The sequence below is a fragment of the Phascolarctos cinereus genome, unplaced genomic scaffold, assembly GCF_003287225.1.
Source record: "Phascolarctos cinereus isolate Bilbo 61053 unplaced genomic scaffold, phaCin_HiC Scaffold_3;HRSCAF=262, whole genome shotgun sequence".
NCBI lineage: Eukaryota > Metazoa > Chordata > Mammalia > Diprotodontia > Phascolarctidae > Phascolarctos > Phascolarctos cinereus.
In genome coordinates, this window is record NW_027555736.1 from 134,233,275 (window position 1) to 134,259,898 (window position 26,624).

At 39.8% G+C, this 26,624-nt stretch overlaps 1 protein-coding gene across 1 annotated transcript in view; it reads left to right on the forward strand.

Annotated features, from left to right (window-relative positions):
• ALDH1A3 (aldehyde dehydrogenase 1 family member A3) overlaps nucleotides 1–26,624 on the forward strand; it is a 49,858-nt gene that overhangs the window by 8,078 nt on the left and 15,156 nt on the right. Inside the window, exons 3-9 of the mRNA XM_020963743.1 lie at nucleotides 2,847–2,987; nucleotides 8,119–8,248; nucleotides 8,919–8,980; nucleotides 13,359–13,487; nucleotides 16,333–16,446; nucleotides 20,453–20,555; nucleotides 22,537–22,721. Of these exons, the coding sequence (XP_020819402.1) occupies nucleotides 2,847–2,987; nucleotides 8,119–8,248; nucleotides 8,919–8,980; nucleotides 13,359–13,487; nucleotides 16,333–16,446; nucleotides 20,453–20,555; nucleotides 22,537–22,721 (864 nt within the window). The remainder of the gene's footprint in view (nucleotides 1–2,846; nucleotides 2,988–8,118; nucleotides 8,249–8,918; nucleotides 8,981–13,358; nucleotides 13,488–16,332; nucleotides 16,447–20,452; nucleotides 20,556–22,536; nucleotides 22,722–26,624) is intronic.

The window sequence follows — 26,624 nt, forward strand, 5'->3', positions numbered from 1 at the left end:
AGCCACTACCCAAAAAAAAATCCCCAATAACCCTGGAATGTTTACAAAACTAGATTGGAAAAAAATATTGAAATATTATCCTGGCAAAGGAATGTACTCTAACACCAAGGACAGAAGAAATAAATATTTATTGGAGCCCAGAACTAGACATATTGGACATATTATATACACATATTTTCTATGCACAAAATATGTGTACATAGGTGTGTATATATATATATATGCATTTGCACACATGTGTGTTTTTGTGTATATATACGTGTGTATGTTTGTGTGTATGTGTGTGTGTGTGTGTGTGTGTGTGTGTGTGTGTGTGTGTGTGTGTATAGTAGTATGGTACAATATACAAAGGACCTGCCTCTGACACATCCTGATGATGTGCTTCTGAACAAATTAGAGCCTCTCAGTTTTTGATTGGCACTGATGGAGGGAGTTCTATCCATGAAATCAGAGGTCAAGCCTCCTCCAAAATAAATGACATCACTCTCCACATCTGGGATATGTTGGATCTCCCAGTGTCTTAGTCTGATAACCCCAAAGGCCGTAAAGGAGACCCTGAGTTCTCAAAGGTTCTACCAGTACAGCATAAACCCCAGCAGGCTCACTCACTAGACTGAAAAAAACGTGTCTTATTACCTGAGAACCAATGTAACTCAGTTAGGAGACTTAGCCATTAGGTGATGATTTTTTAAAAAATAAAAACAATTGTGAATTATAAAGAACATTTTCTAAGTTGTTAAGGGGCTTGCAATCTGCACTAGTGGAGGGAGTATCCACACCAGTGAAATCACAGATCCTTGACCTATCGAAGTATATGCTTGGCAGAAGAAAAGTAAGTATTAATGATCAGGCAATATGTATTTCACAATTTTACATTTTAATTGAATAACATTAATTTCTATTCAAAAATGTAAAAGCTTGGGGTGGGGGAAGGGAGATGTCCAGGTAGTTGGATATAATCAATTTATAAAGCATAGAGGTAGACTAATAGTAAAAAGCATGCTAGATCTGGGTTCAGATGTTGCCTCTAACAATTACCATTTGTGTGACCATGAATGTAACCTATCTGAACCTCAGTTTCCTCATTTGTAAGATGAAGACAATAAAACCTGGGTTACCTCATATGGTCATGAGGGGTTAATGTAGGGTACATGGAAAGAGTGCTGGACTTGTAGTCAAGACACCTGAGTTTGAATCCTATCTGTGTGCTGGGCAAGCCAATAGACCTCTCTAGCCCTCATTTTTCTTATCTGTAAACAAGAGTTTGAACTTGATTTATTATTCTTCTATATTCTACAGTGTTTTACATGATAATTTATTATTCTATAGAATTTATACAATTTCTGGATCTACCTGTTATAAAGTTCATGGTTATTTCAAAGCTACAAAAATCCTTTTTGCATGTATTTGCCAAGGAGGAAGAAGAATCATTTGGATTCACTTAAGAAGGAAATGCTAGCTAGCTAGGAGTGGGAAACCATATACACTTAGCCCCAAGGAAAACTGTAACATTCTGGCCTAATTAATAATGTGTTACTGAATGTCAACTGTAGATCAGGTGTGTACAGAAGAGATGAAATTACCACCTCCATAAGCTTATAATTTATAACAAGATCAGATTTTAGGGTGCAGCAATGAGGAGAAGGAAGAGGAAAGAACTAGATCTCTACCCTGCATCATGTCCAGTTTATCTCTTCTTCAGTCAGCTAAGCCACTTTGAATTCATTTAAATAAAAGGCTCAGTCCCTTCACATACCCACAGCTCTGTCCTTGGGTAGTTTCACCTCCATCTTCATTGCTGGCCACACTTGTAACTAGTTAAGCTGTATTCAAACCACAGAGTTTGAGGTTCATCTCTTCCAAGTTGTTTCCTTTTCCTAACCTTGGCTTCCACATTTCCCTTCCCCCTCCAAAAAAAAAAAAGAAAGAAAATTCTAGTAGAGCATCTTAAGATAGACATTTTGGATGTTCAGTCTCACTTTTTTGACCCCCATGGCCAAAATGCGCCATTAAAAAAATAGATGTTGGTAAATCTTCTTCACTGTATCTGAGTTGCGCGCTGAAGTGTGATCACTCTCTTAGGCTGCTGCCAAATCTGTAGCTGGAAGGAAGGAGAATCAAGGACTGCATAGGGTGGAGTAAAAACAACATTTGTGAACTGCCTGTTAGAGAATGGTGTATTGTAGAAGTATGTGGGGGAAATGGAAATATAGTTAATGAAATATAAGTATGGGTGGTATCGATTAACTTATTTTTTCTTTTTGAGAAGAGAAAAGTATCTTTCTTAAATGTATCTCATCTTAGTAGGCATTTCCCATTCCCTGCCCCACCACCCACTCCCATCATAGGATATTGAATTTTCCAAAATAGCTAGTTCTGGGTTTTAATAAGGGTATCATTTCTCCTGTCTCTAGTGTTAGAATACATTTCTTTGCCAGGACAATATTTTAATATTCTTTTTCCATGTAGGTTTGTAAACCATGGAGAGTTGTTGGCTTTTTTTTTTCTTGATGGTGTCTATAAAATTGTGATCTAGCCTATGATGGTTCTTTAAATGTGCCACTCTGAGCAAATGAAATATTTTTACACTTTGGTAACAGCAGGGAAAAATATGGATGGAAGGTCCAATGTCATATTTCTTCTCGTTCCATATTCTATACCTATCATGTCCATAAAATATAATTTGGACAGTTCTTTAGGTGACAGCTTTGGCTGTTGCTGTGTTTAGAAACATTGGGAAAGGTACAAAAATTAAGTTGAGAATTCTTTGCACAAGTGTTTTTTTAAGTTGCACGTGTGTTTTAAAATTTTCTCTGTAACCTGAAGACGTTGTTTTGGTCCCTTAGCCTGATATAGATAAGGCTGTGGAGGCCGCAAAAGCAGCATTCCAGAGGGGATCCCTATGGAGACAAATGGATGCCCTGAGCAGAGGCAGGCTCCTTCACAAACTGGCCGACCTCATGGAGAGGGACAGGATCACCTTGGCAGTAAGTGAAATGGTCAACGAACAATAAGGAAATTGCAAAAAGAGTTGACTGATTATGTAATTCTCTCCTGCCATTTAGTATACCAAGAAAGAAGAAATGGGGACTATTTTCAGCTCAGGTTGAGCTCTGTTCAGGTTTTTGATGGCTGTTTGGCTGCAGGTAGACCTCAGTATCTGTAGTCTTCATATTTTTTCATTTATGTCAGGCTTTTTTTCTCTCACTTTTTTAAAGCTCAACTTCTTAACCAAACTTAACTGAAGGCTAGTTCAAATAAGTAAACTAGCTCTTAAACCCAAAAGTATCCTCAAGCCTTCCCAAGGCAGGATAATAGAGTAGAAAAGGGCAGTAGGCCTCAAATTGGAAGGCCTGGGTTTGAAGCCTTCCTTGGACATCTATTAGCTTGGTTAGCTTGGACAAATCACTTTACCCCTTAGTCCTTGGTTTCATTATTTTTAAAACAGTGATAAAGACAGCCTGATTATCTGCCTCATAGAGTTATTGTGAAGAAAGTATTTGTATATGTTAAAATGCTATACAAATGTAAGATAGTTTTCCTTAAACTTGCAGTGGTACAGAGATTGTCCAAGGAGGTCGGGAAATGCTAGGGCTACCTTTGTCTCAATATCCATTATACTGTCAGTCAGATAGTCAACAAGTTTTATTAAGTGCTACCTACTGCGTACCACACATTATGCTAAACACATTGGTCATCTGTGCAAACTGAGACCCATTTTGAATTTTGTGGTTGTTGTTCAATTGTTTTTCAGCTGTGTCTGACTTTTTATGACCCCATTGGAGGTTTTCTTGGCAAAGATACTGGAGTGGTTTGTCATTTCCTTCTCCAGCTTATTTTACAGATGAGGAAACTGAGGCTAACAGGGTTAAGGGACTTGCCGAGGGTCACAAAGCTAGTAAGTATCTGAGGCCAGATTTGAACTCAGAAAAATGAGTCTTCCTAATTCTAGGCCTGGCACTCTATTCACTGTGCCACCTGGCTTTCCCCATTTTGAATAGTTACCCCCAACATTTAGCCACAAATTACATGGTAAGATACCTCATAAGATTGTCTCCCTTTTGGCCATTGAGTTGAAAAAATTGGATCTCCTCTCTTTAGTTTGATCCTATCCATGGCAGGGTGAGGGGTAGACTATATATCATTTTTCAAGGGATTTGGGCAGCATCCACAAAGATAATAAGACTATTTTCTTTCTTAAACTTTTTTCTTTAGGGTAGTTCTAAAAAAACCCAAAATTCTTCACATCTAACTCATGGGCATTTTATTGGGAGTTTTGCTATCAGGAAAGCAGTAGGATAAGTATCCCTGCAGAGAAACTGGAGTCTTTCACTTCTGGATTTGTTCATCTGGCAAGTTCATCCCGAGTGGGAGTGAGGGTTAGTGCCCTACCAAAGTAAGCATTTCTTGCCATTAGGCCTCTGGTTTCTTCCTGCAATGAAGGCCAGTTTCAACTCTTAAGCTGCCAAGCTGGCTTTTTAAAACATCTCTGTTTTAACCAAGATGATCTCATATGTCTGACATCTTAACATGGGCTAATAACTTGGTTATAGACTCTACCATAGGTACCCCCCACCCTTAGTGTCAACGCAAACATCTTCTGAAAGAACAGCAGTGCAACGATAACCTTCATTTTTCCATTCTTTTTGTTGTTCCCATAAAATTGTGTTTTGATAATAAAAGGAATATTGGTGGAATTCATAACTAGAAGGAAGAGAGGTACTTTGCCATTAGGGTCATATTGCCCACAAGAAATAAGAGCTATCCATTTGCCATGACATGAAAGGGGACAAGAGAATTACTGGAAAGTATGGTAAAAAACCACATCATAGGGAAATGCCTATCAAACTCTACCTTGATATGGTTTTTTTTCTGACGGCAGCATTTTCACACAGTGAAGTGCTTCTTTTAGTCTTGTTAGCATTTCGGTTTTAGTGGTTTTGACAGAGCTGTTTACCCATTTCTGGTGTAAAATGTTCAGAAACAGATGTGGGTGCATCTGGTGTCCCTGGAATTCTCTCCATTACTGATGTGCTTTAATCACAGAGTGTAGCTTTTTGTGGTTTCGACTTCTGGGTCCTCCCTCAGAACTGCCTTTTCAAATCTCCTTTTCAACCTGCTGTTCCGTATCTGGACCTCACCCATGTAGGCTACTCTGTAACAAGTCCTGTGGCAAAGTTGATGATGTCAACAGTTTTCTTCTAGCATAAAGAATTTATTTTGTTTACTGCAAATTTGGGTTCTAATTATTTAGAAGGTAGCTTTTTTGTTTAGTTTTCTTTCTTGAAAATTTGTAACTAAATAGTCGTTAACTTAGGAGCTACCAATACAGCAATAGCAAAAAAAAAAAAAAAGCACAAATAGTATTTAAACTATGGGCAAAACCACATTGGCCTTACTGTCTATGGCATTTTTTAAGGGTTCAGCATTAGGGGATTATGCTGTCCAAGTCCATTGTGAACAAAACAAACCTGGCATATTCAGATACTAGTCTATTAGACCGAATTTCTAGGGGTTAAAAGACTTCTGTATTCTGTCTAATATCCCACCCAAGAGAAAGAATGTAGGATAACTCACAGGACACCTAACATATGCCCCCCTGCCTTCTAGCGTAGGCCTGTCTATATTGGTGACAATTTTTGGCTATCTAATTCAATCAATATTTATTAATTTAAAAGTGGCAGCTAGGTGGCACAGGGGATAGAGTGGTGAGCCTGGACTCAGGGAGAGTTGAATTCAAATCCTACCTTAGACCCTTAATTATTATGTGACCTTGGGCAAGTCACTTAACCTCTGTCTACCTCAGTTTCCTCAACTATAAAATAGGGATAATAGCACCTGCCTCCCAGGGTTGTTGGGAAAATCAAACAAAATAATGTTTGTAAAGCATTTATCATAGTGCTAGGGATATAAAGCCAAAATCAAACAGTCTCTGCCTTCAAGGAACTTACGTTCTACCTAGGGGTGGGAGTGGGAGTGGGGTGGTGCACCAGATACAAGATAAATGCACATTGTAAATACAAAGAGAGATAGAGGGGCAGAGAAAGAGAGGGAGGGAGGGAGAGAGAGAGAGAATGAATGAACAAACCACTTGGAAGATCATGAAAAGTTTGTGCCATGGGACACACAAAAAAAAAAGCTGTCATGGGACAGAGTGGTTACTTATTTTGTTAGAAACACTGAAGCCAGCTCCAATATTGAAAATAATTCATGTGAACAAATAGGCTATATAACAAGGTTCAGTGTTCTGTGGGCTGACTCATTTGGCTTCAACTGGAAGAGGTGGCACCTCTGTTAGGTCTTGAAGGACACTAGAAAATTCCAAAACTTGGATTTGAATAAGGAGATTTCAAACATTGGGAACAGTTCTCGCAAAGACAAGGAAACAGGACATGGAACATTGAGTTCAGAGAACAGTCAGTAGGCTAGTTTGCGTGGAATTTATAGTACATGAAGGGCAGTAATAGGAAATGCATCTGGAAAGGTAGGCAGGAGCTATCATTCCTGAGGTTCACCTTGAAAAGCAGAAATTTCAAACAAAATTTGCATCAATGTGAGGCCAAAATGTGGTCTAGTAGATGGCACTTGAGAATTAGAAACAAGATCAGAGGACAAGCCCCAGCTGCAGCCCTGACTTACTTTGTGACGTTCAGTGGGCAGACTCTGTCTCTTTTGCCTCAGCCCTCTCATCTATTGACAAAAGTCTATGGAGTTCCCAAAGAGGTATTTTGAGAATTATTGATCTCCATCTATAGGGTGTTGTGTCCCTTGAAAATAAAGTAAGAAAAAGAAAAAGAAAAAAGAAAAGTGTGGAATGGTAGAAAGAGACCAGGACTTGGAATCAGGAGGCCTATATTTGAGTCCCAGATCTTCCACTCACTAGTTGTGTGGCTGTGAGAAAATCACTTAATCTCTCTGATCCAGCCTCAGTTTAACCCTTCCATAAAATGGAATGAATAATGCTTATACTGCCTATATCACAGAGTTGTTTTCATAAAAGTGCTTTGTCAACGGCACAGCATTCTGTAAACGTGAGAGATGATTATTAATAAGTACCAGGCTTTTAATGTCGTGACTCTATTAGTATCTTACCATTTACAGATGTGGAGACTCAGACTTTGAAGAGGCCCAGGTATTGCGTCTCAATTATTTATTGGTTGTCAAGAAGTCAAGCCTTGGGCTATGTGGCAGTGCGGCAACTTCCTGTATTTAGGGACAACTGAAAGTTTCAATGTTAGGGCTTTAGAAAAAGCTTGAACTGGGAGGGCTTGTCTGGTGAACAAAAAGGGTTCTCTTAAAATGATGCTGAAAATAGAAAATAACCCCTGTCATTTAGTAGCTGCAGCAGCGTCAGCAGATAATAATGGCCCTTATCATGGAGGAAAAGTCTACGCAGCTTCTAGTTAGAACTAAAGTACTTGAACATCAGCACAGCATGATTTCATCTTTGTTTAGACATTTAATTCTACCAGGGGATAGCGCTTCTCTTGTGTGCAGAAACGTTCTTTCCAGAAGAACGTCAGCTACTCTACAGTGACAGAAGCCAGCCTGTGTGAGGGGGAAAAAAGCATTATTTTAAGTAAGCCCAGTTCTTATTTTTTTTCTTTTTCTGTCATTATCCTTCATTTTCTGAAGCTGCCACCAGACAAAGTGGCTAGCTATTTTATCAAAAACACTAAAGCCAGCCCCAATATTGAAAATGATTCCTGTGAACAAATAGGCCCACACGACAAGGTTAAACAACTAAAGCTGCTCTGTGGGCTGAGTCATTTGGCTTCAGATGGAAGATCAAATGCAAAACTTCATTTCTTTCCAGTGATGCTTCAAATTAGCTTTGAATCCGGGTGGTCCCAGGGAGATGCATGTAACTCATCCCCCTTGTTTGGCTAGTGGCCCAACTCTTAGGTGTTTTGAAATAAAAGCAGTGCATGCCAACTTTAGTCAGACTTTAATATTTTCAAGTAACTCTTTCTTTCTTTTTCTTTTTTTTCTTTAAAAGAAGGTGCATCTGTGAATGTGGATCTTGGAGGATAAAAGCCAAGGACCACATTGTATTCTCCTCTCACAAACCAGGAACTTGGAGATAGTAACTGACATGCCATTTTATTGCTGTTACAGACTCTGGAAACCATGGACACAGGAAAACCTTTCCTTCATGCCTTCTTCATTGACCTGGAGGGGTGTATCAAAACACTCAGATACTATGCAGGGTGGGCAGACAAGATACATGGCAGAACTATTCCCGCAGGTAAGCTAGAGTAGGATGGAAAAGTCTCTTCCGTATTTCTTTCATGGCCCAGGTTTCTGAGACATAATCTCTGCTGTTACTAGGAAAAGCAAAACAACACTTAGTTATGACACAGCTTTTGTTCTTGAGAGGTTTTGAAGTGACTGTGAGCTGAAGATTATCTCTATGGGGTTTTTTTTGTTTGTTTTGTTTTTACTTTTGGACATTGGACATCTCCCCCAGGCTGTAAGGGCAGAGGCCATTCATGGACTGGGTCCTATTGCGCATCATTCCAGAATCTTTAAACAGCTCCATTTTTGACCAGTCCACCCTTATTTAGGTAACCCGGTAGCTCCCTTCTCTCCAGCGCTCATCATATTGGTAGTTGATTTAGTGCAGAAATCTGATTGGCTTTAGACTCCTGCAGCTCAGAACTCCTGAGCCCAAGTGATCCAGGAGCCTCAAGCCTCCCCCAGCAGCAGGGATTACAGGTGTATGTCACCATGCTCGGCCAAGGATTACTTTTTATAGTCAGATATATCATACCCCTACTAATCAACTCCAGTTGCTTCCTGTTAACTTTTTATAGTCCACATGAATCCTTTTCAGATTTTGCTTAACACTTGGAATTTTTTTCCCCCAGGTTAATATGTACATGTGTTTCCTCTCCCCTCTCTCATTTCTCTTACAGATGAAAATGTTGTGTGTTTTACCAGGCATGAGCCAATAGGTGTATGTGGAGCAATTATTCCTGTGAGTATATTAGCTTCTCCAAAGATGTTACGCGTGCTTTGAACCAATGTCCAGCAATTTTGCTTTGTTCAGGGGGGATGATATGTAAAGCCTATAAAGTATTTTGGAAACTGGAAATTGATATCTAGATGTAAATTATTATTGTTGAACTAACATCAATTGGCCAAAGCAAGCCACTCTTAGATTTTGTCTTCTTCAGTCAGGTAAGCTTATATTGGGCATTGGGGTAGCCACCGGGGGCACAAAAAATAAAAAGCTCTCAAGGAAACCGACATTCTGATTTGGAGAAACAATATATCTAGAATGAAGAAAAAGAGAACAAATACCAATAAATAAAAGGTAGTTAGGGAGGGTAGTCACTAGTGGTTGGGAGAATCAGAAAAGGCTTTGTGTAGTTTCTGAGCTGCATGTTGAAGGAAGAGAAGAGTTCTATTCAGTTGAGTAAACTGAATTTGCAAACTCTGTAGCATGGTTGAACCTAACTGGTTTCTTGAAAGCTGAAAGTTAGGCATCAAACTCTGATTTCTTTTCTGGTAGCATGAGAACATTGGCTCAGTTGCGGTGACCTCCAGTTTGTCCAGAATGATTGGGATAGGCTACTGCCTATAAATAGTTTGTGAATTAGAGAAAATTGTAATCAGTAAGAGGCAGCATGGTTTAGAGGATAGAAAGTCAGCCTTGAAGCTAGGAAGACTTGTGTCCAAGTCATACTCTGACACATTCTGACTGTGTGACCTGGGACAAGCACCTAACCTCTCATTGCTCTAGAGTGACTATAAGCTGCAGAGAAGGTACCAGCCTGCTTTGGAAGAGGGAGTTGCCTCAGGAGTTTTCTATAATTATGAAATCACAATTCCAGTTCCTATCTTTATCCTTTTTTAATCAGTTCAGTTTCTTATGTGAAGGTGTGAGACATAGCTCATTGGAAGGCAGCCATGCTATTGTAGGGCACAGGCCTGAGATCAGGTAGATTTGGAATCTAGGCCTCATGCCTCCATTACCAGACCTAGTTTCCTTATCTATAAAATAAGGAAATGTGATTAAATGATCTCCAAAGCCAATTGTGGCAAATCACAGTATAACTTTGAGCCACCATAGCTTGAGACAGCATTAGTTATAATCAATAGACAGTTTTACATTGAGTAGTAATGGGATCAGAAACACGGGCAGTCCATTTAAATGTATGCTTAAATATAAACATGATTTCCCATTTAGTGTGAACCACATGGGCTACCTATTAGGAAACCTGTATATTAAATGTCCAGGTGGCTGTTCTTTCATATGTGGTCTTCACAAGGAGATTTCAATATCTACAGCTGACCCTATTTTTTTGTTATTTCCTTTATTACCCTCACCTTGCCTTTCTGTTTTTATCTGGATCAATTCTTCGGAGACCTTACTATCCTTAGCCAGGTACCTCACACTGGTTTCTGCCCCTGGGGCTGCCATGCTTCCTCTCAGGTATCAAAATGTTATCCATCTTATCAGTCTCAAAGCCCAAGGTATTAATTAGCTAGTCTGATAAACTAATCTCTTCTAATGACATTTAACCATGACCCCCTGAGGACAATACCTTTCTTTTGTTGTTTAATCCATTAGTGACTCTAATGGTGGGAATTTTAGGCTGTGATAAGTAGGTGGAGGAATGATTTATATGTAGGCAGGGCCTCAAGATAACTACGAATCATACCATACAGGTGGCCACCTGCTCCAGGCCCTTGGGGATCTGTTATAGACAGGTGTTGATATGCTGATTATTTCTTTTTTTGCTTACCTGGGACTTAATGAGCCTATGCAGTAAGGTTGGTCAAATATAGTCCTACTTTGGGAAACTCATTTGGTTTCACTCAACTGCAACTTCTGTTTCCAAAGTTACCAGGGACCTAATTGCCAAATCTGATGGTCTTTTCCTCAGTCATCCTTGTCGATTTCTCTGTATCACTTGCCGTGTGTGACCTCGTTATCCTCCCTGTCTCCCCTCTGGGTTTTAGTGAAGCTCTTGTCTCTTAGTTCTCCTCCTACCCATCTAACTACTCCTTCTCAATCTCCTTTGCTGGTTTTTATCAAGTCTCTCCCACATTCCCATATATGTGGATATATCCCATAGTTCTGTCTTAAGCCTTTTTCTCAATACTCTCTCACTTGTGGAACTCATCAGCACTCATGAGTTCAACGATCTGCAGATGACTCCCGAGTCTTCATATTTAGAAAATGTCTCTCTGTTTAGCTCTAGTCCCACAGAATCAGTTACCTATTTGATATTTTGAACTGAATGTCCTGTGGGCATCACAAATTCAATGTATCCAATATAAAACTCATCTTTCCCCCAAACCCTCTTCAGCACTTCCCTATTAGGGGGAGCTAGGTAGTACAATGGTCAGTAGACAAAGTGATGGATTTAATATCAGGAAGCCCTGAGTTTCCAATCCTGCTTCAGATATTTAATACCCAACTCGGAGTCAGTCACAATCTTTCAGCCTTAATTCCCTCAAATGTAAAATGGAGATAATAATAGCCACTAACAGGGTGGTTGTAAGGATCAAATGAGATAACATATATAGTACTGTCAAGGGCACCACCATCTTTCTAGTCATCTACACATTGCAACCTTAATGTCCTCCTTGACTTGTCACTCTCACCCCACATAGCCAAGCAATTGCCAAATCCTGTCTTTTCTATCTTCACGTTTCTTGCCTACATCTCTTTTCTTCACCAATACCCTAGTTAAGGTCCTCATCATTTCTTGCCTAGATCATTGCAATGGCCTCCTAATTGGTCTTCCTGTCCCAAGTCTCTCCCCATTCCAAGCTATCATCCTCCATGTAGCTACCAAGGAAATATTTCTAAAGTAAGATCTGACCATATTTCATCCCTACTCAATAAACTCTAGTGGCTCCTGATTTCTTTTAGGACCCCATATAAACTCTTCTGTTTGGAAGTTAACACTCTTTACAACCTGGCCCCTTCCTAGGTTTTCGACCTTGTTACATGGTACTTCTTTCCATGCACTTTACAATCCAGCCAATCTTTCCTGCTTGCTTCTCCCCCACGTGATTCTCCATCTCCCACCTCTTTGTATGCCTTTTACATGGCTCTCCCCCATACCTGGAATGTTCTCCCCGTTCACCTCTGCCTCATGGAATCCTTGATTTCCTTCATGAGTTGGTGCAAGAGGAACCTTCTTCATGAGATTTTTCTTGGTTGCTCTCGCTGCACCCTAAGACCGTTTTCTATCTGCTTTGTATGTATCTTTTATTAGCCCATATCATGCATTCTGTTTCTCTCCTCTTAGAATGTAAGCTCCTTAGGGACTTTGGCTTTTGTATTTATATCCTAAGTGCTTAGTACAGTATAGGTTCTTAATAAATTTTTTTTCCCTTGGTTTGGTTGGTTAGTTAGGGGAAATGGAGGAGAAAAGGACAGACATGGGCAGAGGGGGTAGAAATTAACTTATTCTGTTCATAGAGGCAGCATAGTGTAATGGAAAGTGTTGAACTTAAAAGTTTGTCCTGGATCATAGATCTAGAACTAGGTTTGAGGATAGATTCTGACATTTACTGTGTGACCTTATGCAAGTCATTCCACTTTTGTAAGACTCAGTTTTCTTATCTGTAAAATTAAAGATTTGGATGAGATTATCTCTAACTAAGTTCCCTTCTGGCTCTTGGAAATATTTGATTTCTTTCTGTCTCATCAGGACCCACATAATCATTTCTGGCCTCTGTAGCCCTTCCCAGCTCTAGAACAGGGGTTCTTAATTTTTGTGCATGTCATTGACCCCTGTGGCAGGATGGAAAAGCCTATGGATCCCTTCACAGAATAATGTTTTAAAATACATAAATTTTATATATAATTACAAAGGAATCAATTATATTAAAATACAGTTATCAATTTTAAAAAATCATTGATCTCAAGTTAAGAATCCTTGCTCTAGAACTATGGATTCTATGAAGAAGAAAAAAAAGAACCAGACAATAGAACTTTTTAACCCTTTTTAGATTAAACCTAATAATAATAGCTAGTATTTGTGTAGTGCTTTAAGGTTGGCAAAGCATATTGCCTATTACCTCATTTGATCCTCACAACAAAACCTGTAAGGTAAGTTCTATTAGACTAAAAGAGATGAGTGTTTCCAACTAAGGTTTAAAACAGCTGCTGTGGCTGTTATTAGTCCACCCTAACAATGGCTCCATGATTGTCCAGGCACATAATGATGGTTCCATTTTCCAAAGGTCCCCATCCCCCTCCCCCCTGCCCAAGTCTTCCTTTTCACTCTGTGTTTCCTTCTTAGCCAGTAGATGTCACTGAAGGGAAAGGGGTGATGTGTAGACCATTTCTCTCCAAAGCCAACATCAAGACAATGTCTGCTTTGTTTCAGTGGAACTTCCCATTGATGATGCTTATTTGGAAGATGGCACCAGCCCTCTGCTGTGGGAATACCATCGTTATTAAGCCAGCTGAGCAGACACCCCTAACATCACTTTATCTTGGATCTTTGATCAAAGAGGTAGGATGTCCAAAAGAAAATATTTTGTGTCCTTGACAGCATACCCACTCCTAGGAACTGAGCCACGGAGCAAGATAAAACTGCTCCAATCAAGATTTACCTACCCTAGTGTTGCAAACTTATTTACAGTTGAGTGGGCAGGATGTCACTCCCTAAATTTTGCTTGGCAACTTAATTTTTTTCCATTGCTCATGGTTGCTGAATTAGAAGAAACTCTATTCCTTCCAGTCAGGCTAATGAGGGCACTTAAGTTTTATTATGGGTTCAATGTAATAATTTAGAACCAAATGTTTTGCTTAGTGAATTTACAAGAAAATGAATGCTAAGGAAGGTTATCAGAAAAAGAACAGAATATGTAGGAGGTTCATCAGGCTTTGCCATTGTGGGATGAAAAGTTATCTGGAAAGGATGATCTAATGTAATATTGCTTATTCTGGCTGAAATCGTAACACACAAGAGCAAGCCTACTAGACCAAAGCCTTGACTTCAGTAATAATTGATATTCAGTTGAAGTAATTTGGGTTTGGGTTTTATTTGTGTTAGGAGGTGGGGGAAGGGCAAAAAGTAACATAGCAGAGAAAAACACTCACTGGTTTCAGAATAAGGAGACCCGGACCCTAACCACTCCTCCCTTTCCCCCTTCCTTCTCCCCATCAGCTCCATGACAATGGCAAAGTCACTTGGCTTGAGCCTTAGTTTCTTCACCTATATAATGAGAGATACAGATGACATTGATTCAGAAGGTCCATCTAATAGCTATGTCTTTCTATAGGCCATTTCGAGAACAGAGAAGTAAGCATATCCTCAAAGGCAAATCTCACAACATATTTTGGGCATTTGCCTACTGGCTTTATGTTTGAATCAGGAATTGAGAGGAGAGGATAATTTAGTTTTGTTCTTATAACATGCTTAGCATAGAGCCTAGCATATACTAGGTACTTAATAAGTGCTTATTTTCTTCCTTGAACAAGAGGTTGGGAATCTGTCTTAAGTTTTTAGCTTTACTGTTGCACTTGACATGCCTACGTTGTTACAGAGTAGGTTAAAATAATCCATAATTCACCAGATTCTCACTTGGGCTTGTACTGATGTTTGGAATTTCCTCCCATGCATCCATCTCCTGTATCTGTGCCTTATACTGGGGGTCTCCTTGCCTGGAATGTTCTCTCTCCTCATTTCAGACTCTTATCCTCTCTGGTTTCCTTCAAAACTCAGCTATTATGCTGTTGTTTGTCTGAGGCCTTTCCTCATGTCCCAGCTGCTCCCTCTCTAGGTTATGTACATACATATACACTGTATATGTATCTTGTGTATACGTACATTGCGTGTGTGCGTGCACCTCTTGTCTCTTTTCTTTAGAATGTATGCTCCTTGAGGACAGGAACGATTTCATTTTTGTCTTTTTATCTCTACCATTTAGCACAGTGGCTACGCTATGCATATAGTATGTCTTGATAAATTCTTGTTGATTGATGGGAGCAATTAGGGTGATTCAGTGGATAGAAGATCGGGCCTAGAGTCAGGAAGACCAGAGTTAAATCTAGTTTCAGACATGTACTGGCTGTGTGACCTTAGGCAAGTCACTTAACTACCTTCTGCCTCAGTTTCTTCAACTACACAATACCTGACTCATACTAGGCACTTAATAAATGCTGTTACCTTCCCTTCCTTTGACTGGTTAAAATGTTGTCCCTGACCTTAAGGCATTTCTAATCTAAACTACTTCATAGAAGCAGACGAAAAAACTAAAATTCAATTCGAGAAATGTTTATTCAGTATTCATTATGTGCTAGGTGCTGGAGATATAACGGCAAAAATGGAATGATCCTGCCCTCAAAGAGCTTATATTTTACTGGAAGTTATCCAAAATAACAAGTCATTTTAAGAGGAAGAAAGCAGGGATTACTGGGGACTAGAAATCGGAAAAGGCTTTGTGTCAGAAGTTAGACCTTGAATATGTCAGTGTATAGCTCTAAGTGTCTGTTGTTAGTCTGCAGAATAGACATTTAATAAATGAAATTCCATATGATGAACTAAATAAAAAAGTCATGAGAAGCATCGAATTAGGTCTTTCTGTGAGCACATGCTTCAAGCTCTTCTCTAGGATTAATTAAGGTAATGCTAAGGCAACTAGGTTGTGCACTCGCCCTGCAGCCAGAAAGATCTGAGTTCAAATTTGACCTCAAACACTCACCAAACTCTGAACCAGTCACATAGCTTCTTAGCTTCAGTTCTCTCACCTATAAAATGAGAATAATAATAATAGCATCTACCTCTCAAAGTTGTTATGAGGTTAAAATGAGATAATAAGGCTTTGCAAATGCCATATACACTGTATAAAATGCTAAATAGCACCATATAAATGCTAGCTATTATTAAAGTACTGCATATAAACACCACTGGCTAAGGCTCTTCATATTTAATGGGGCAGTTTGAAAAATGTCTTGCACATGATAAGTCTTTTCCTTTTTTATAATTTTTTTTTCAAATCTAAGCCAACTAGAAGATCTCAAAGTGATTCTGACCCCTCCTGGATGAATGAATGTGCAAAACAGAACAGACTTCCACGAATGGTGTTCAGGGCTCCATGAAAATAGGATAGAGTCAACTTCCACGGTATATGGAACATAACCTGAGTTTGATGTGCTCCCTTATATTTCAAAAGATGACATGAATTAGTTTATGCCTTCCCTGATGATCCCCTAAAATTCAGTACCTCTTAACAAGCCTACACAAAACACTGTCATGCCAGTCGATGTGCTTTTTATCCTTGGGTTAGTCAGCTACCACAGTCCCACTGTGGGTCTGAGTAGTTCTTTGTAATGCCATCTTGGTTACTTTCTAGGTGGGATTCCCTCCAGGAGTAGTGAATATAGTTCCGGGCTATGGACCGACAGCAGGAGCAGCTATTTCTTCACATCCTAAAATCGACAAAATAGCCTTCACTGGATCAACAGAGGTATGCTTTCCCTGCCTCTAAATACTGGTGTTTGTCAAAAATGTAATAAAGAAGGATCTGTATGTTCTAAACGATCAGGAGGCTAGATTATTTTCTATGTTAATGTGAAGATGTTTTAGTAGTTTGAAAGTTCCTGATGTATCTCCAAGCTAAGTACAAATCTAAAATATGTTGTTCATTAAAAAATATTCCAATATAGTTCAACCAAGGAACTTCCTCTTCCTTTTTATTTCAATGGAGGTAGCATGGAGCAGGGGAAAGGCTGCTGGATTTGGAATGAAGGGACCTGGATTTGAATTCCAGCTCTGCCATTCACTAGCTTTTTGATGTTGGCCAATTTACTAATCTCTCTGGGCCTCCGTTACCTCATAAAGGTAAAGCTAGGTGACATCTAAGGGTCCTTTCCAACTCTAACCCTATGATCCTGTGATTCTCCAGCCTGAATAAGATGGTAGTATTATGTCTTCTGTTATAGAAATGGAAATGTGCATTTTTAGGTCCTATTTTTATCTAGCCTCATTTCTACCACGTTACAAAAGCTGCAACAGTCCTTCAGTTTCTTTTTTTTTTCCTGATTTTTTTTTTACTTAGGCGGATTTGTTTATGAATGCTTTAATTTACTTGTTTATTTCAAAGCCACAGAATCACTTCAATTTATATTTCTAATAATAGTCTATCTAGGGCAAACATTTAATAGTTAAATTCAACAAGCAATTAATAGTAAGCACGTACCACGTATAGGACATTGTGCTAGGAGTGGAGATGGGCGATGGAGATAAGAACTAGACTTGTAATTTCATTGGAAGAGGGAATTCCCATGTGAAGGGATTCCCTCTGTCAACGCAGGTCAGCACCTGTTCTTCAGTTCATTGCTCAGAGCACTGAGAGGATAAGTGATTTGCCCTAAGTCAAACAGCCAATATATGTGAGAGGTGAGCTTTGAACACAGGTCTTTCTGGCTTTTAGGCCAATTCTCTATCTATTATGCCACACTGTCTCTTACAGGACTGGAGTTACAAAGACAAAATATGAAAAATATTCCCTACTTTCTAATAGCTTACATTATATCCAGGCCTTACAAGTACACACATAAGTAAATACAAGATAACTTGAGAGCAGAGAGATTATCTTGGGGGGGATGAGGAGAATCTTGTGTAGGAGGTAATACCTGAGCCAAGTCTTGAAGGAAGAGAGAGATTCCAATTGGCGGAGGCAAGAAACAAAGACATTCCTTGACTGGAGGACAGCTTATCCAAAGTCATGAAGGTGGGAGAAGGAATGCCGAGTTTGAGGAACAGTGAAGAGGCCATTTTGGCTGGAATGTAGAATGCATAAAGGAGGGTAGTACGAAAGAAATCTGGAAAATTGGGCCGGTGCCAGGTTGGAAAGGGCTTTAAATATGATTCCACTCTGAATTCTCTTCATCTCCTCTAAGAGAAAGAGGAGTATCCAAATGTTTATGAAGGGAGAGAGACAAAGTACGCTAGCTGGTGATGATGGTGGTGTGCAAATGTACTTTTACTGTTTAGTATTTTAAGGTTAAAGGACGAGTTTGGTGATTCATTGCATTGTTTTGTCTCTAGAAGTAAGCTTTGGTCTCTCTGATTCGTTTCTTCTAAGGTGTCACTCTAAGTGCATTCCACTATAAGAACGTACCTAATACCACCCATAAATAATTCCCTTATGCAAGCCGTTTTTCTTTGACTTTTCCTTAGGTAAAAACATCCTCACCTGAGAACTATTCCAGATCTCATTTGGGCCATGATCCATGGGCATGCTGGCATTTAAAATGCAGTTATACGGCTCCCAATCATGATAATAAACTTTTCTTCTTAACAAAGACAAATGTAAACATGACCCAGTTTTGTGCAAACCTACAACCTCGTATTTTATTTAAGTTTTGTTCCTTTCTACTGAAGAAACTGGTTGGGTTAATTGACCTCTTATATTTAGGAGATCACACCTTACTGCTAAGTGCTATATAACTTGGCAAGCATTTCCTTAGAATGACCTCTTCTAACATTAAGACTAGTGATTAAGATAATCAGTAAGCAAGCATTTACCAAATACTTCTTATGTGCCTGGTGCTGGGAATACAAATGCAAAAAACAAAACTATCTCTATTCTCAAGGATCTTATTTCTTTTCTGAGAGAATAAGATAACCGGTTCCTCTACTCCTAGTTGTTTAGTCTGTATTTTCTATTTACCATGGCAGATTGGAAACCCCTTTTCTTGAAAATATGCTTAAATATAAACAGGATATGAGAGTTGAATAATCTAAGTCATTTGTCTTGGACAGGCTTATTGCGTGGTTTTTGCCTTTTTAAAAAAACTTATTCTACTTTTTTTTCTCTTGTTTTTGTGTTCAGATGCCTTCATCATTCACAAATACAAGTGTTCCTTCACTTAGTATTCTGTGATTTACTTGTTTCTCTTCAGGCTTTGGGTATTATTTATCCTAAATTTTAGCTACCATTATTAACTAGCCCACTATGATGGTCTTTCCAGGCACAAATACACAAAACCAGTTCTTTGCATATGTGAAGACAGGAGACTGCCTGCATGGGTGATTCTTTTTAATGCAATCTTTGTATCCGTCTAGGTGAGATTTCCTTCAGGACCCTGCCACCAGCTTGCCTGAAATTCCCACCTCAGACTCAATGAATCTCAGAGTTTAAAGAGCCTTTAAAGGTCATCTAATCTAACCCAGTCCTGAAAAAAAAAATCCTCTATAATATATCTAACAATAGCCATCCAGCATTTACCTGTAGACCTCCCATAAGGGGAATCTCTCTACCTTGGAGGCAGGTCATTTAACCTTTGGATAGCTCCGATCCTAGAAATGTCTTCCTTATAACAAGCTTAAATTTGCCTCTCTACAACTTCCACTATTTCACTAAGGTCTCAGTTCTGATCTCTGGGGTCAAGCAGAGTAAGTCTACTAATTTTTCACAAGACAGCCCTTCAAAACTATGACTCATTCCATTTTTATTATTTATGTTCACTTGTTTTTGACTCTTTGTGATGCCACTTGGGATTTTCTTGGGAAAGATACTGGAGTGGCTTTCCATCTCCTCCTCTAGCTCATTTTACAGATGAGGAAACTGAGGCAAACAGGGTTAAGTGACTTGCCTAGGGTCACATACCTAGTAAGCCTATGAGGCCTGATTTGAACTTGGGAAGATGAGTCTTCTGACTCCAGATCTAGCACTCTGTCCACTGCATCACCTAAGCTGCCTTACTCATTCCATTGTGTTAAAGCATTACTTCCTAATAGCTTTGTTTTTAATCTAGAAGTAAGAGGGCTGAAACATTAGTTCTTATGAACACTTTAGTGAACAGAGAACAAGGTCCTGAGGGAAGAGGATAGATAGGACAGGTAAGTTTTGATGGAGGGGTCAGGAAGAGGTATTTGAAAAGGAACCTCAACTTTGGGACAGTGATGAATCCCAGACTGGCATCAGCGAAGCATGAGTACGTAGTATTTATTGTTAAGATTTTGAGGTTCTTCATCCTGGTTGTCTCCATCTGGATATGTTCTAGCTTGTGTAGATCTTTTCTAAAATATAGTGCCCCAAACAGAACACAGCACTACAGATGTGCTCTGACCAGGGCAGAATATAGTTAGGCTATAATAATAACTAACATATAGAGCTGTAAAATTGTCAGTGGGCTTTATACGTATTATCTTATTTGATCTTCACAAGAACACTGTGAGGTCACTGCTACCACCATCCCCATTTTACACATGAGAAAACAGACTGCTAGAGGTTAAGGGACTTATCTAGGTTCACACAGCTAGTACATTTTTGAGGCAAGATTTGAATTCAGATCTTCCTGACTAATTCCATTTCTATACCCACTTCACTCTCTAATTGCAGCCTACAATTGCATTAGCTCTGGGGGGCTGCCATGTTACTCATGTTCCTCTATAAAGCCTCTCGTTTCCTCCATTACTCTCTGGTAATGCTGAGACCAGTCTAAACTTGTCCTTTTCAATTTCAGGTTGGAAAGCTCATCAAAGAAGCTGCTTCTAAAAGTAATCTAAAAAGAGTAACTTTAGAGCTTGGAGGGAAAAATCCATGTATTGTTTGTGCTGATGCTGACTGTGAGTATCTTTTGGACTCCAAAGTCTTTGAGTTTTTCCCAATGGTATTTTTCTTTCTTAAGGAAGGATAGGTTTTTTTTTTTAATATTGTACCTGTTAGGTCAGATCTGAATTTGAGCATTTCCTAGTTACAATAGCCCTTTAGATCTGTTAGGTGAATGAGAGTCCCTCAGAGTCTGGGTGGTAAGCTAGGCCTCATCCCCAGTCGACTTTCTACAACTATTAGGTGAACTGTGTGACAGTCATGATAGTGATAACTCATTTATACAGCACTTTATAGTTTATATAGAGCCTCTTCCTGATCCCTGATAACCCGGTAAAGTTACTAGAGCAAGCAATGCAGATGAGGAAACAGGTGAGAGTGTCTTGCCTGTGGTCGAATGGCTACTTACATGTACGAAGCAGGATTTGAACCAAGGTCAGCACCCTCTACTTTGTCACGTTGTCACTTCCATCATAGAGGTCTGTTTGCCAGGCACTACGCCCTGTTGGCAGCACCTAAACAACATATCAGTGTGGGAGTCAAAAAGGGAAAATAGAAAAGCACCATGGAACTTTTACAATTCTTTGAAAGGTCAACATAGTTTCCTTTGCCTTCATGGGGTGGTTTTGGGAGAATGGGGAGGCCATCAGCCTCCCAGAGCCTACTCCCTCTGTTCACTGAAGCCAGAAATTACTTTACCGGGGGATAAAGGCTTTTATTCCATGATTAGAGATAAGGTTTGAAATGCAAATACCCTTGGGAGAGTTATCACACTGACTTCTGACTCAGTGTTGTGTAACTGGCTGATATCAGATCCTTTTCAGAGAGAAGATTTTGGTAGAAGGAAAGACACTTGGTAGGTAAGGGGAACGAGGCACCACAGGAGACAGGAGAGGGTGCAGAAGGGGGAAGCTGGGAGGAGTGGAGATAAATTTTGCTTGGAGTCAGCCCTGCAGCTTGTAATAGCAGCCATCCTTGCTGATGTTTCTATATCCACATAGGACAGCCCTCAACTTTCTTTCATTTACCTGTAGCTCAAAAATTGAAGTATAGAAGTGAAAGTCAACAGGAGTCTTACTTCAGGTGCATTAATCTCAGCTTTTCCTTTCTCTACTAAACTTAACACACAGGGCATATCCACTTCCCCCACCTCCCCACTGGTAGGGGAAGGGAAAGCAGTCATACACATGCCGGCTATCTGTCAGACTCTTTTGTCTGTGAAATTCCATATAATTAATTCTTGACATAATTGGAATCTCAGGCATGATATAAGCTAAAAAATACCAGAGTAGACTTAACCCCCTCTTCTCCTCCACCCCTACCCCAGCTTCTCTCAAAAGCAGGAATTCGTTACATTAGAAGGAGGGCATTTCAATTTGACTTAGGGGCCTGCAGAAGGGTGCTGTTTGCATGTTCAGAGGCTCCTAAATGCAGTTCTGGAGCTATGCTGCTCCATGGAAACTTTCTGAGCTTCGTTTTTTCAAGTTAAAGAGGGCAGACTCTGTACTTCTGACTAGAGAGGAATTGAGTCCTCAGAACATCTGGTCCCATTTCTCCATTGAGAAACCAGGAAATTATCTGTGCCACTTTGGCATTTTACCATTGAAGACTTTCCTAAGCAAAGTAATTGTGTTTTAAAACAAAGATTAAGGGGAACATTTATTTAAATGGTTTTTAGCTACATTAGAAATATTGGATTGCATACAAATAATATACCAGTTCTCATTATTATCTCCTAAAGCAAGTCCTCTAAAGATCTCTCTCCTATGTAGTTCAATATAACAAACATTAATGAAGGGTCTGATGTATAGAGAGCAGCTTCCTGTCTTTTAATTAGATACAATGCTTAGATAAGACATGACATCTGCTCTTATGGGGCTTACAGTTGAGGCAGCAGTTTGCTACAGTTCATTGGATCACAGATTCTCTTTCCTTCTCCCTCTTCTTCTTCTTCTCTGTCTCTCTCATATTATTTTTCTGGGCTTTTTTTTTTTTAAGTGGATTTGGCAGTAGAGTGTGCCCATCAGGGAGTGTTCTTTAACCAAGGCCAATGCTGCACAGCTGCTTCCCGAGTGTTTGTGGAAGAACAGATCTACCCTGAATTTGTCAAGCGGAGCGTGGAGTATGCCAAGAAGAGACTCGTTGGAGACCCATTTGATGTCAAGACTGAACAAGGGCCACAGGTACTTTTATCTGTTTGTGTCTACTTTCTCTTTCAACGGATGAGGACTACTCAGAAGAGACAATGAGGCTCTGACTTTTATTAAGAATCCAGTCGCCTACATTGTCTACACAAGAAGTTTTTAACTGAAGGTTCATGAACATGATTTTAAAAAATAATAATATATGTGTATAACTGTACTTCAATATACCTGGTTTCCTTTGTAATCCTGTGTATTTCATTTAATGCATTTAAAAACATTATCCTAATAAGAGATTCATCAACCTCGACAGTCCACACAAGTGGTCTGTTGCACAAAAACAGATGAAGAATCCTTGGTCTACAATTGGGTTTTGAGAATAGTTTCACTTACATCACAAAGTGTAGATGGAACGGAGATCCTCCCAGTGCCCTTGGGTTGTTTGACTGCTAACTTCTCCATAACCTCTCCTTTTTGAGACTCTTTCTGTTTTCCAGATTACATATGGGGGAACACCTTGACTAGATATTCCTCTGTCTTTAACATACCCTAGAGTGTTTGATTATCACCGAGTGAAAAGGTCTGGTAGTCCTCTATTTTTTTTAAAAAAAGAAGAGTTTGCTCCTTCTAGCTTAGACCTTCAGCAGGAGGTAGCAGCAGCTAGTCCAGGACAGGGAGTGTCACCAGGGAGCAGAAAATAATTTGAGCCGTGATGAATTGTCAGGGTGCACAGTGAATATGTGAAACTATAAGTAAGGCATCTGAAGGCTTTCCCATTGTTCTGAATGTTCCCTGATGAGCAGGAAGACTCATTAGTGAACACGTCTCTGAAGGATTTATTTACAGGGTTGAGAAGAGGAGATGACTAACGACTAGGTTTAATAAGCTCTTCTGTGGTCTGTATCCTGTCTCACCTTCTTGCTGTTATAAAGCAGAGTAGACGGATAAATATTTAAGGGATAGCAGACTGGCCATTCCAAGTATTATTGAGATGGAACCGACCTTACCAACAACAGCCTGATTTGTCTTCTGTTTAGCCTCTCACTACCAACCAGCTGGGGAGTGAGAAATCATGGGTAAATGTTTATTAGAAGCAGGCCACATCCAAACAAAAATGAGGAGTCACCAGCCTACAAACAGTTCTGGGGAACTTCTCTGACAAAAAAAAATTTTAAAGTCCAAGGACCAGAATCTCCTAAGTGATCCCCTCAAGTCCAGGACTGAGGTAATAAGGGTAAATGAGCACTTTACAAACATTATCTCTTTTATCCTCACAACACCCCTGTAAAGTTGGTGCTGTTATTGTCCCCATGTTACAGCTGTGGAAACTGGGGCAGATAGAGGTTAAGTGGTTAGCCCATGGTCACACAGCTACTAAGTGTGTCTGAGGAAGGATTTGAACTCAGGTCTTCATGACTTCAGGGCCAGTATTCTATCCTTTGTGCCACCTAGCTGCCTATGAGAATAATATCTATTCTGAGAATCTCAAAATTGAAAGAAACCATGTAGGGCTAACCAAAAATCCTTTCTACAAGATCCCCCAAAAGTGATCATCCAATCCTTATTTGAAGACTGGAAGTGAGGGAGTACCCACTATTTCTTAAAGCAGCCCATTCCTCTTTCAAATAGCTCTATCGTTCAGTCAACAAAGTTTTTGAAACACCTGCTATGTGCCAGGCACTGTACTATGTCCTAGGGTTACCAAGCTAAAAATGATTTCATTTCTGCCCTCGAGGAGCCTGGGTTCTGTTGGGAGGAACAGTGTGTACACATATAGGTATAATTTCTTTTTTTAAAAAAAAAAAGGTACTGGGGGGCAGTTAGGTGGTGCAGTGGATAGAGCACCAGCCCTGAAGTCATGAGGACCTGAGTTCAAATCCGGCCTCAGACCAAACACTTGACACTTACTAGCTGTGTGACCCTGGGCAAGTCACTTAACCCCAATTACCTAAAAAAAAAGAAAAGAAAAAAAAAGGTACCAGGTGATTTGAAGGAAAAGACACCAGCAGCTGAGATTAGGAAAGGCTTCGTGTAGTCTATGTTTGAGATGAGCCTTGAAAGAAGTTAAGGATTCTCAGGAGCATTGGGAAGGAGGAAGTGCATTTCAGGCATTGGGGACAACCAGTGCAAAGGCATGAAGGTGAGAAAGAAGGCACTATATTTAACAGCCTAATTATAAGATCAAAGAAACTCAAAATTAGAAGGAACTTCAGAGTCCGGCTGGTGTAATATGCACACCTGAATGAGACCTCTCTGGGGTAAAACTGAAGACTAACAAGTCCTTATCCTATCTCTGCTTGAAGAATTCCAGTGGGGAAGAATCCACTACGTCTTGAGGCAGTTCATTCCACTTTGTAACAGCTCAAATGACTAGGAAGCTTTCCTTTACATCCCCTAAAATATTGATTCTATGTGACTCCTACCCCCCCCCCCGACCCAGTCCCTGGTTTTGCTCTGGGACCAAGCAGAGTAAATCGAATCCCTTTTCCATAAGCTGCTGTTGTTGAGTTGTTTTAGTTGTGTCTGACTGTTTGTGACCCAGTTTGGGGTCTTCTTGGCAAAGATACTGGAGTGGTTTGCCATTTCCTTCTCCAGCTCATTTTATAGATGAGGAAACGGAGGCAAACAGGGTTAAGTGACCTGCCCAGGATCCCACAGCTAGTAAGTATCTGAGGCCAGATTTGAATTCTGGAAGATGTCTTTTCTGACTCCAGATCCGGCACCTTATCCACTGCACCACCTAGCTGCTCTTTTCCCACATGACAGCCCTTCAAATACTTTGAGACAATTAATATGCCCCTTAAGTCTTTTTTCTTTCAGGCTAAATGTTCGGTTATGTTCAAAATTTATTAAGCATCTACTACATACAAGGATTGCTTTATGTTCTAATGAAACAAAATAGTAACTGCCCTCAAGGGGCTTATCTTCTATTGGGGATGTATCTATATAAGAACATAAATATAAAGTCCTTGTAAAATATTTTCTAAGAGGTAGAGAGTGCTAATAATTAGAAATCAAGAAAAGTCTCATTTTGAAGGAAGGTATTCTTTGAGGTGGAAATGAAGAGGAGTATATTCCAGAGGTGGAGAACCACTTTTGCAAAGCAGGAGATAGTGAGTATCTAGCAGACCCATTTGATGGGGATGCAGAATGTGTGAGGGAGAGGAATGAGAAATAAGATTGAAAAGGCAGATGGGAGCCAACTTATAAGGAGCTTCGAACGTCAGGCTGGGGGCTTTGTAATTTATGTCAGTGGCAATAGGGAGCTACTGAAATTTAGGAAGTAGGTAGGTATATGGTCGATCTGTGTTTTAGGAATATCCATTTGGAAGCAGTGTGGAGGCTTGTTTGGAGAGGGAAGAAACTGGAGTTAGGGAAACCAATAATGAGGCAGGCGAGATGTGATGAGAGTTTGAAATACAGCAGTGTCAAGGGAGAAAGGGAGAAGCATCCAAGAGACATTGACACAAGATTTGACGACTGGTTGGATATATGAGGGATATAAGAGTGAGGATGACACCAAGGTCAGGAACTCAGGCAACAAAAAATATGGCAGTGCTCTTAACAGAAATGGGGAAATTTATGTTTGGATGGAAAGATAATGTATTTTGTAGGTCTATTATTTTATAATCCAATGATCTATCATGTGAATTTTGTGTCCCCTTCAGCACCTAACCCAATGCTCAGTAAATACTAGGTATTTAATAAATGTTTGTGGAATAAATACATGAAGGCCTATTAATCATTTTGAGTAGTTCCACAGACATAGTTCTTCAGGCTAAGGGGATGGAAAGGAAGCCTTTGAAAAGAGGCATATTGTGATTTGTTTCTGCTCTCAGCTCTAGTCCCTTTCCCCTAGGCTAAAAGGGTGGTGGCATTATTACTAGACAGCTCTTGTGGGCCTGGGCCATTGTGTACAGCTACATGTACAGTCATCCCCAGTTG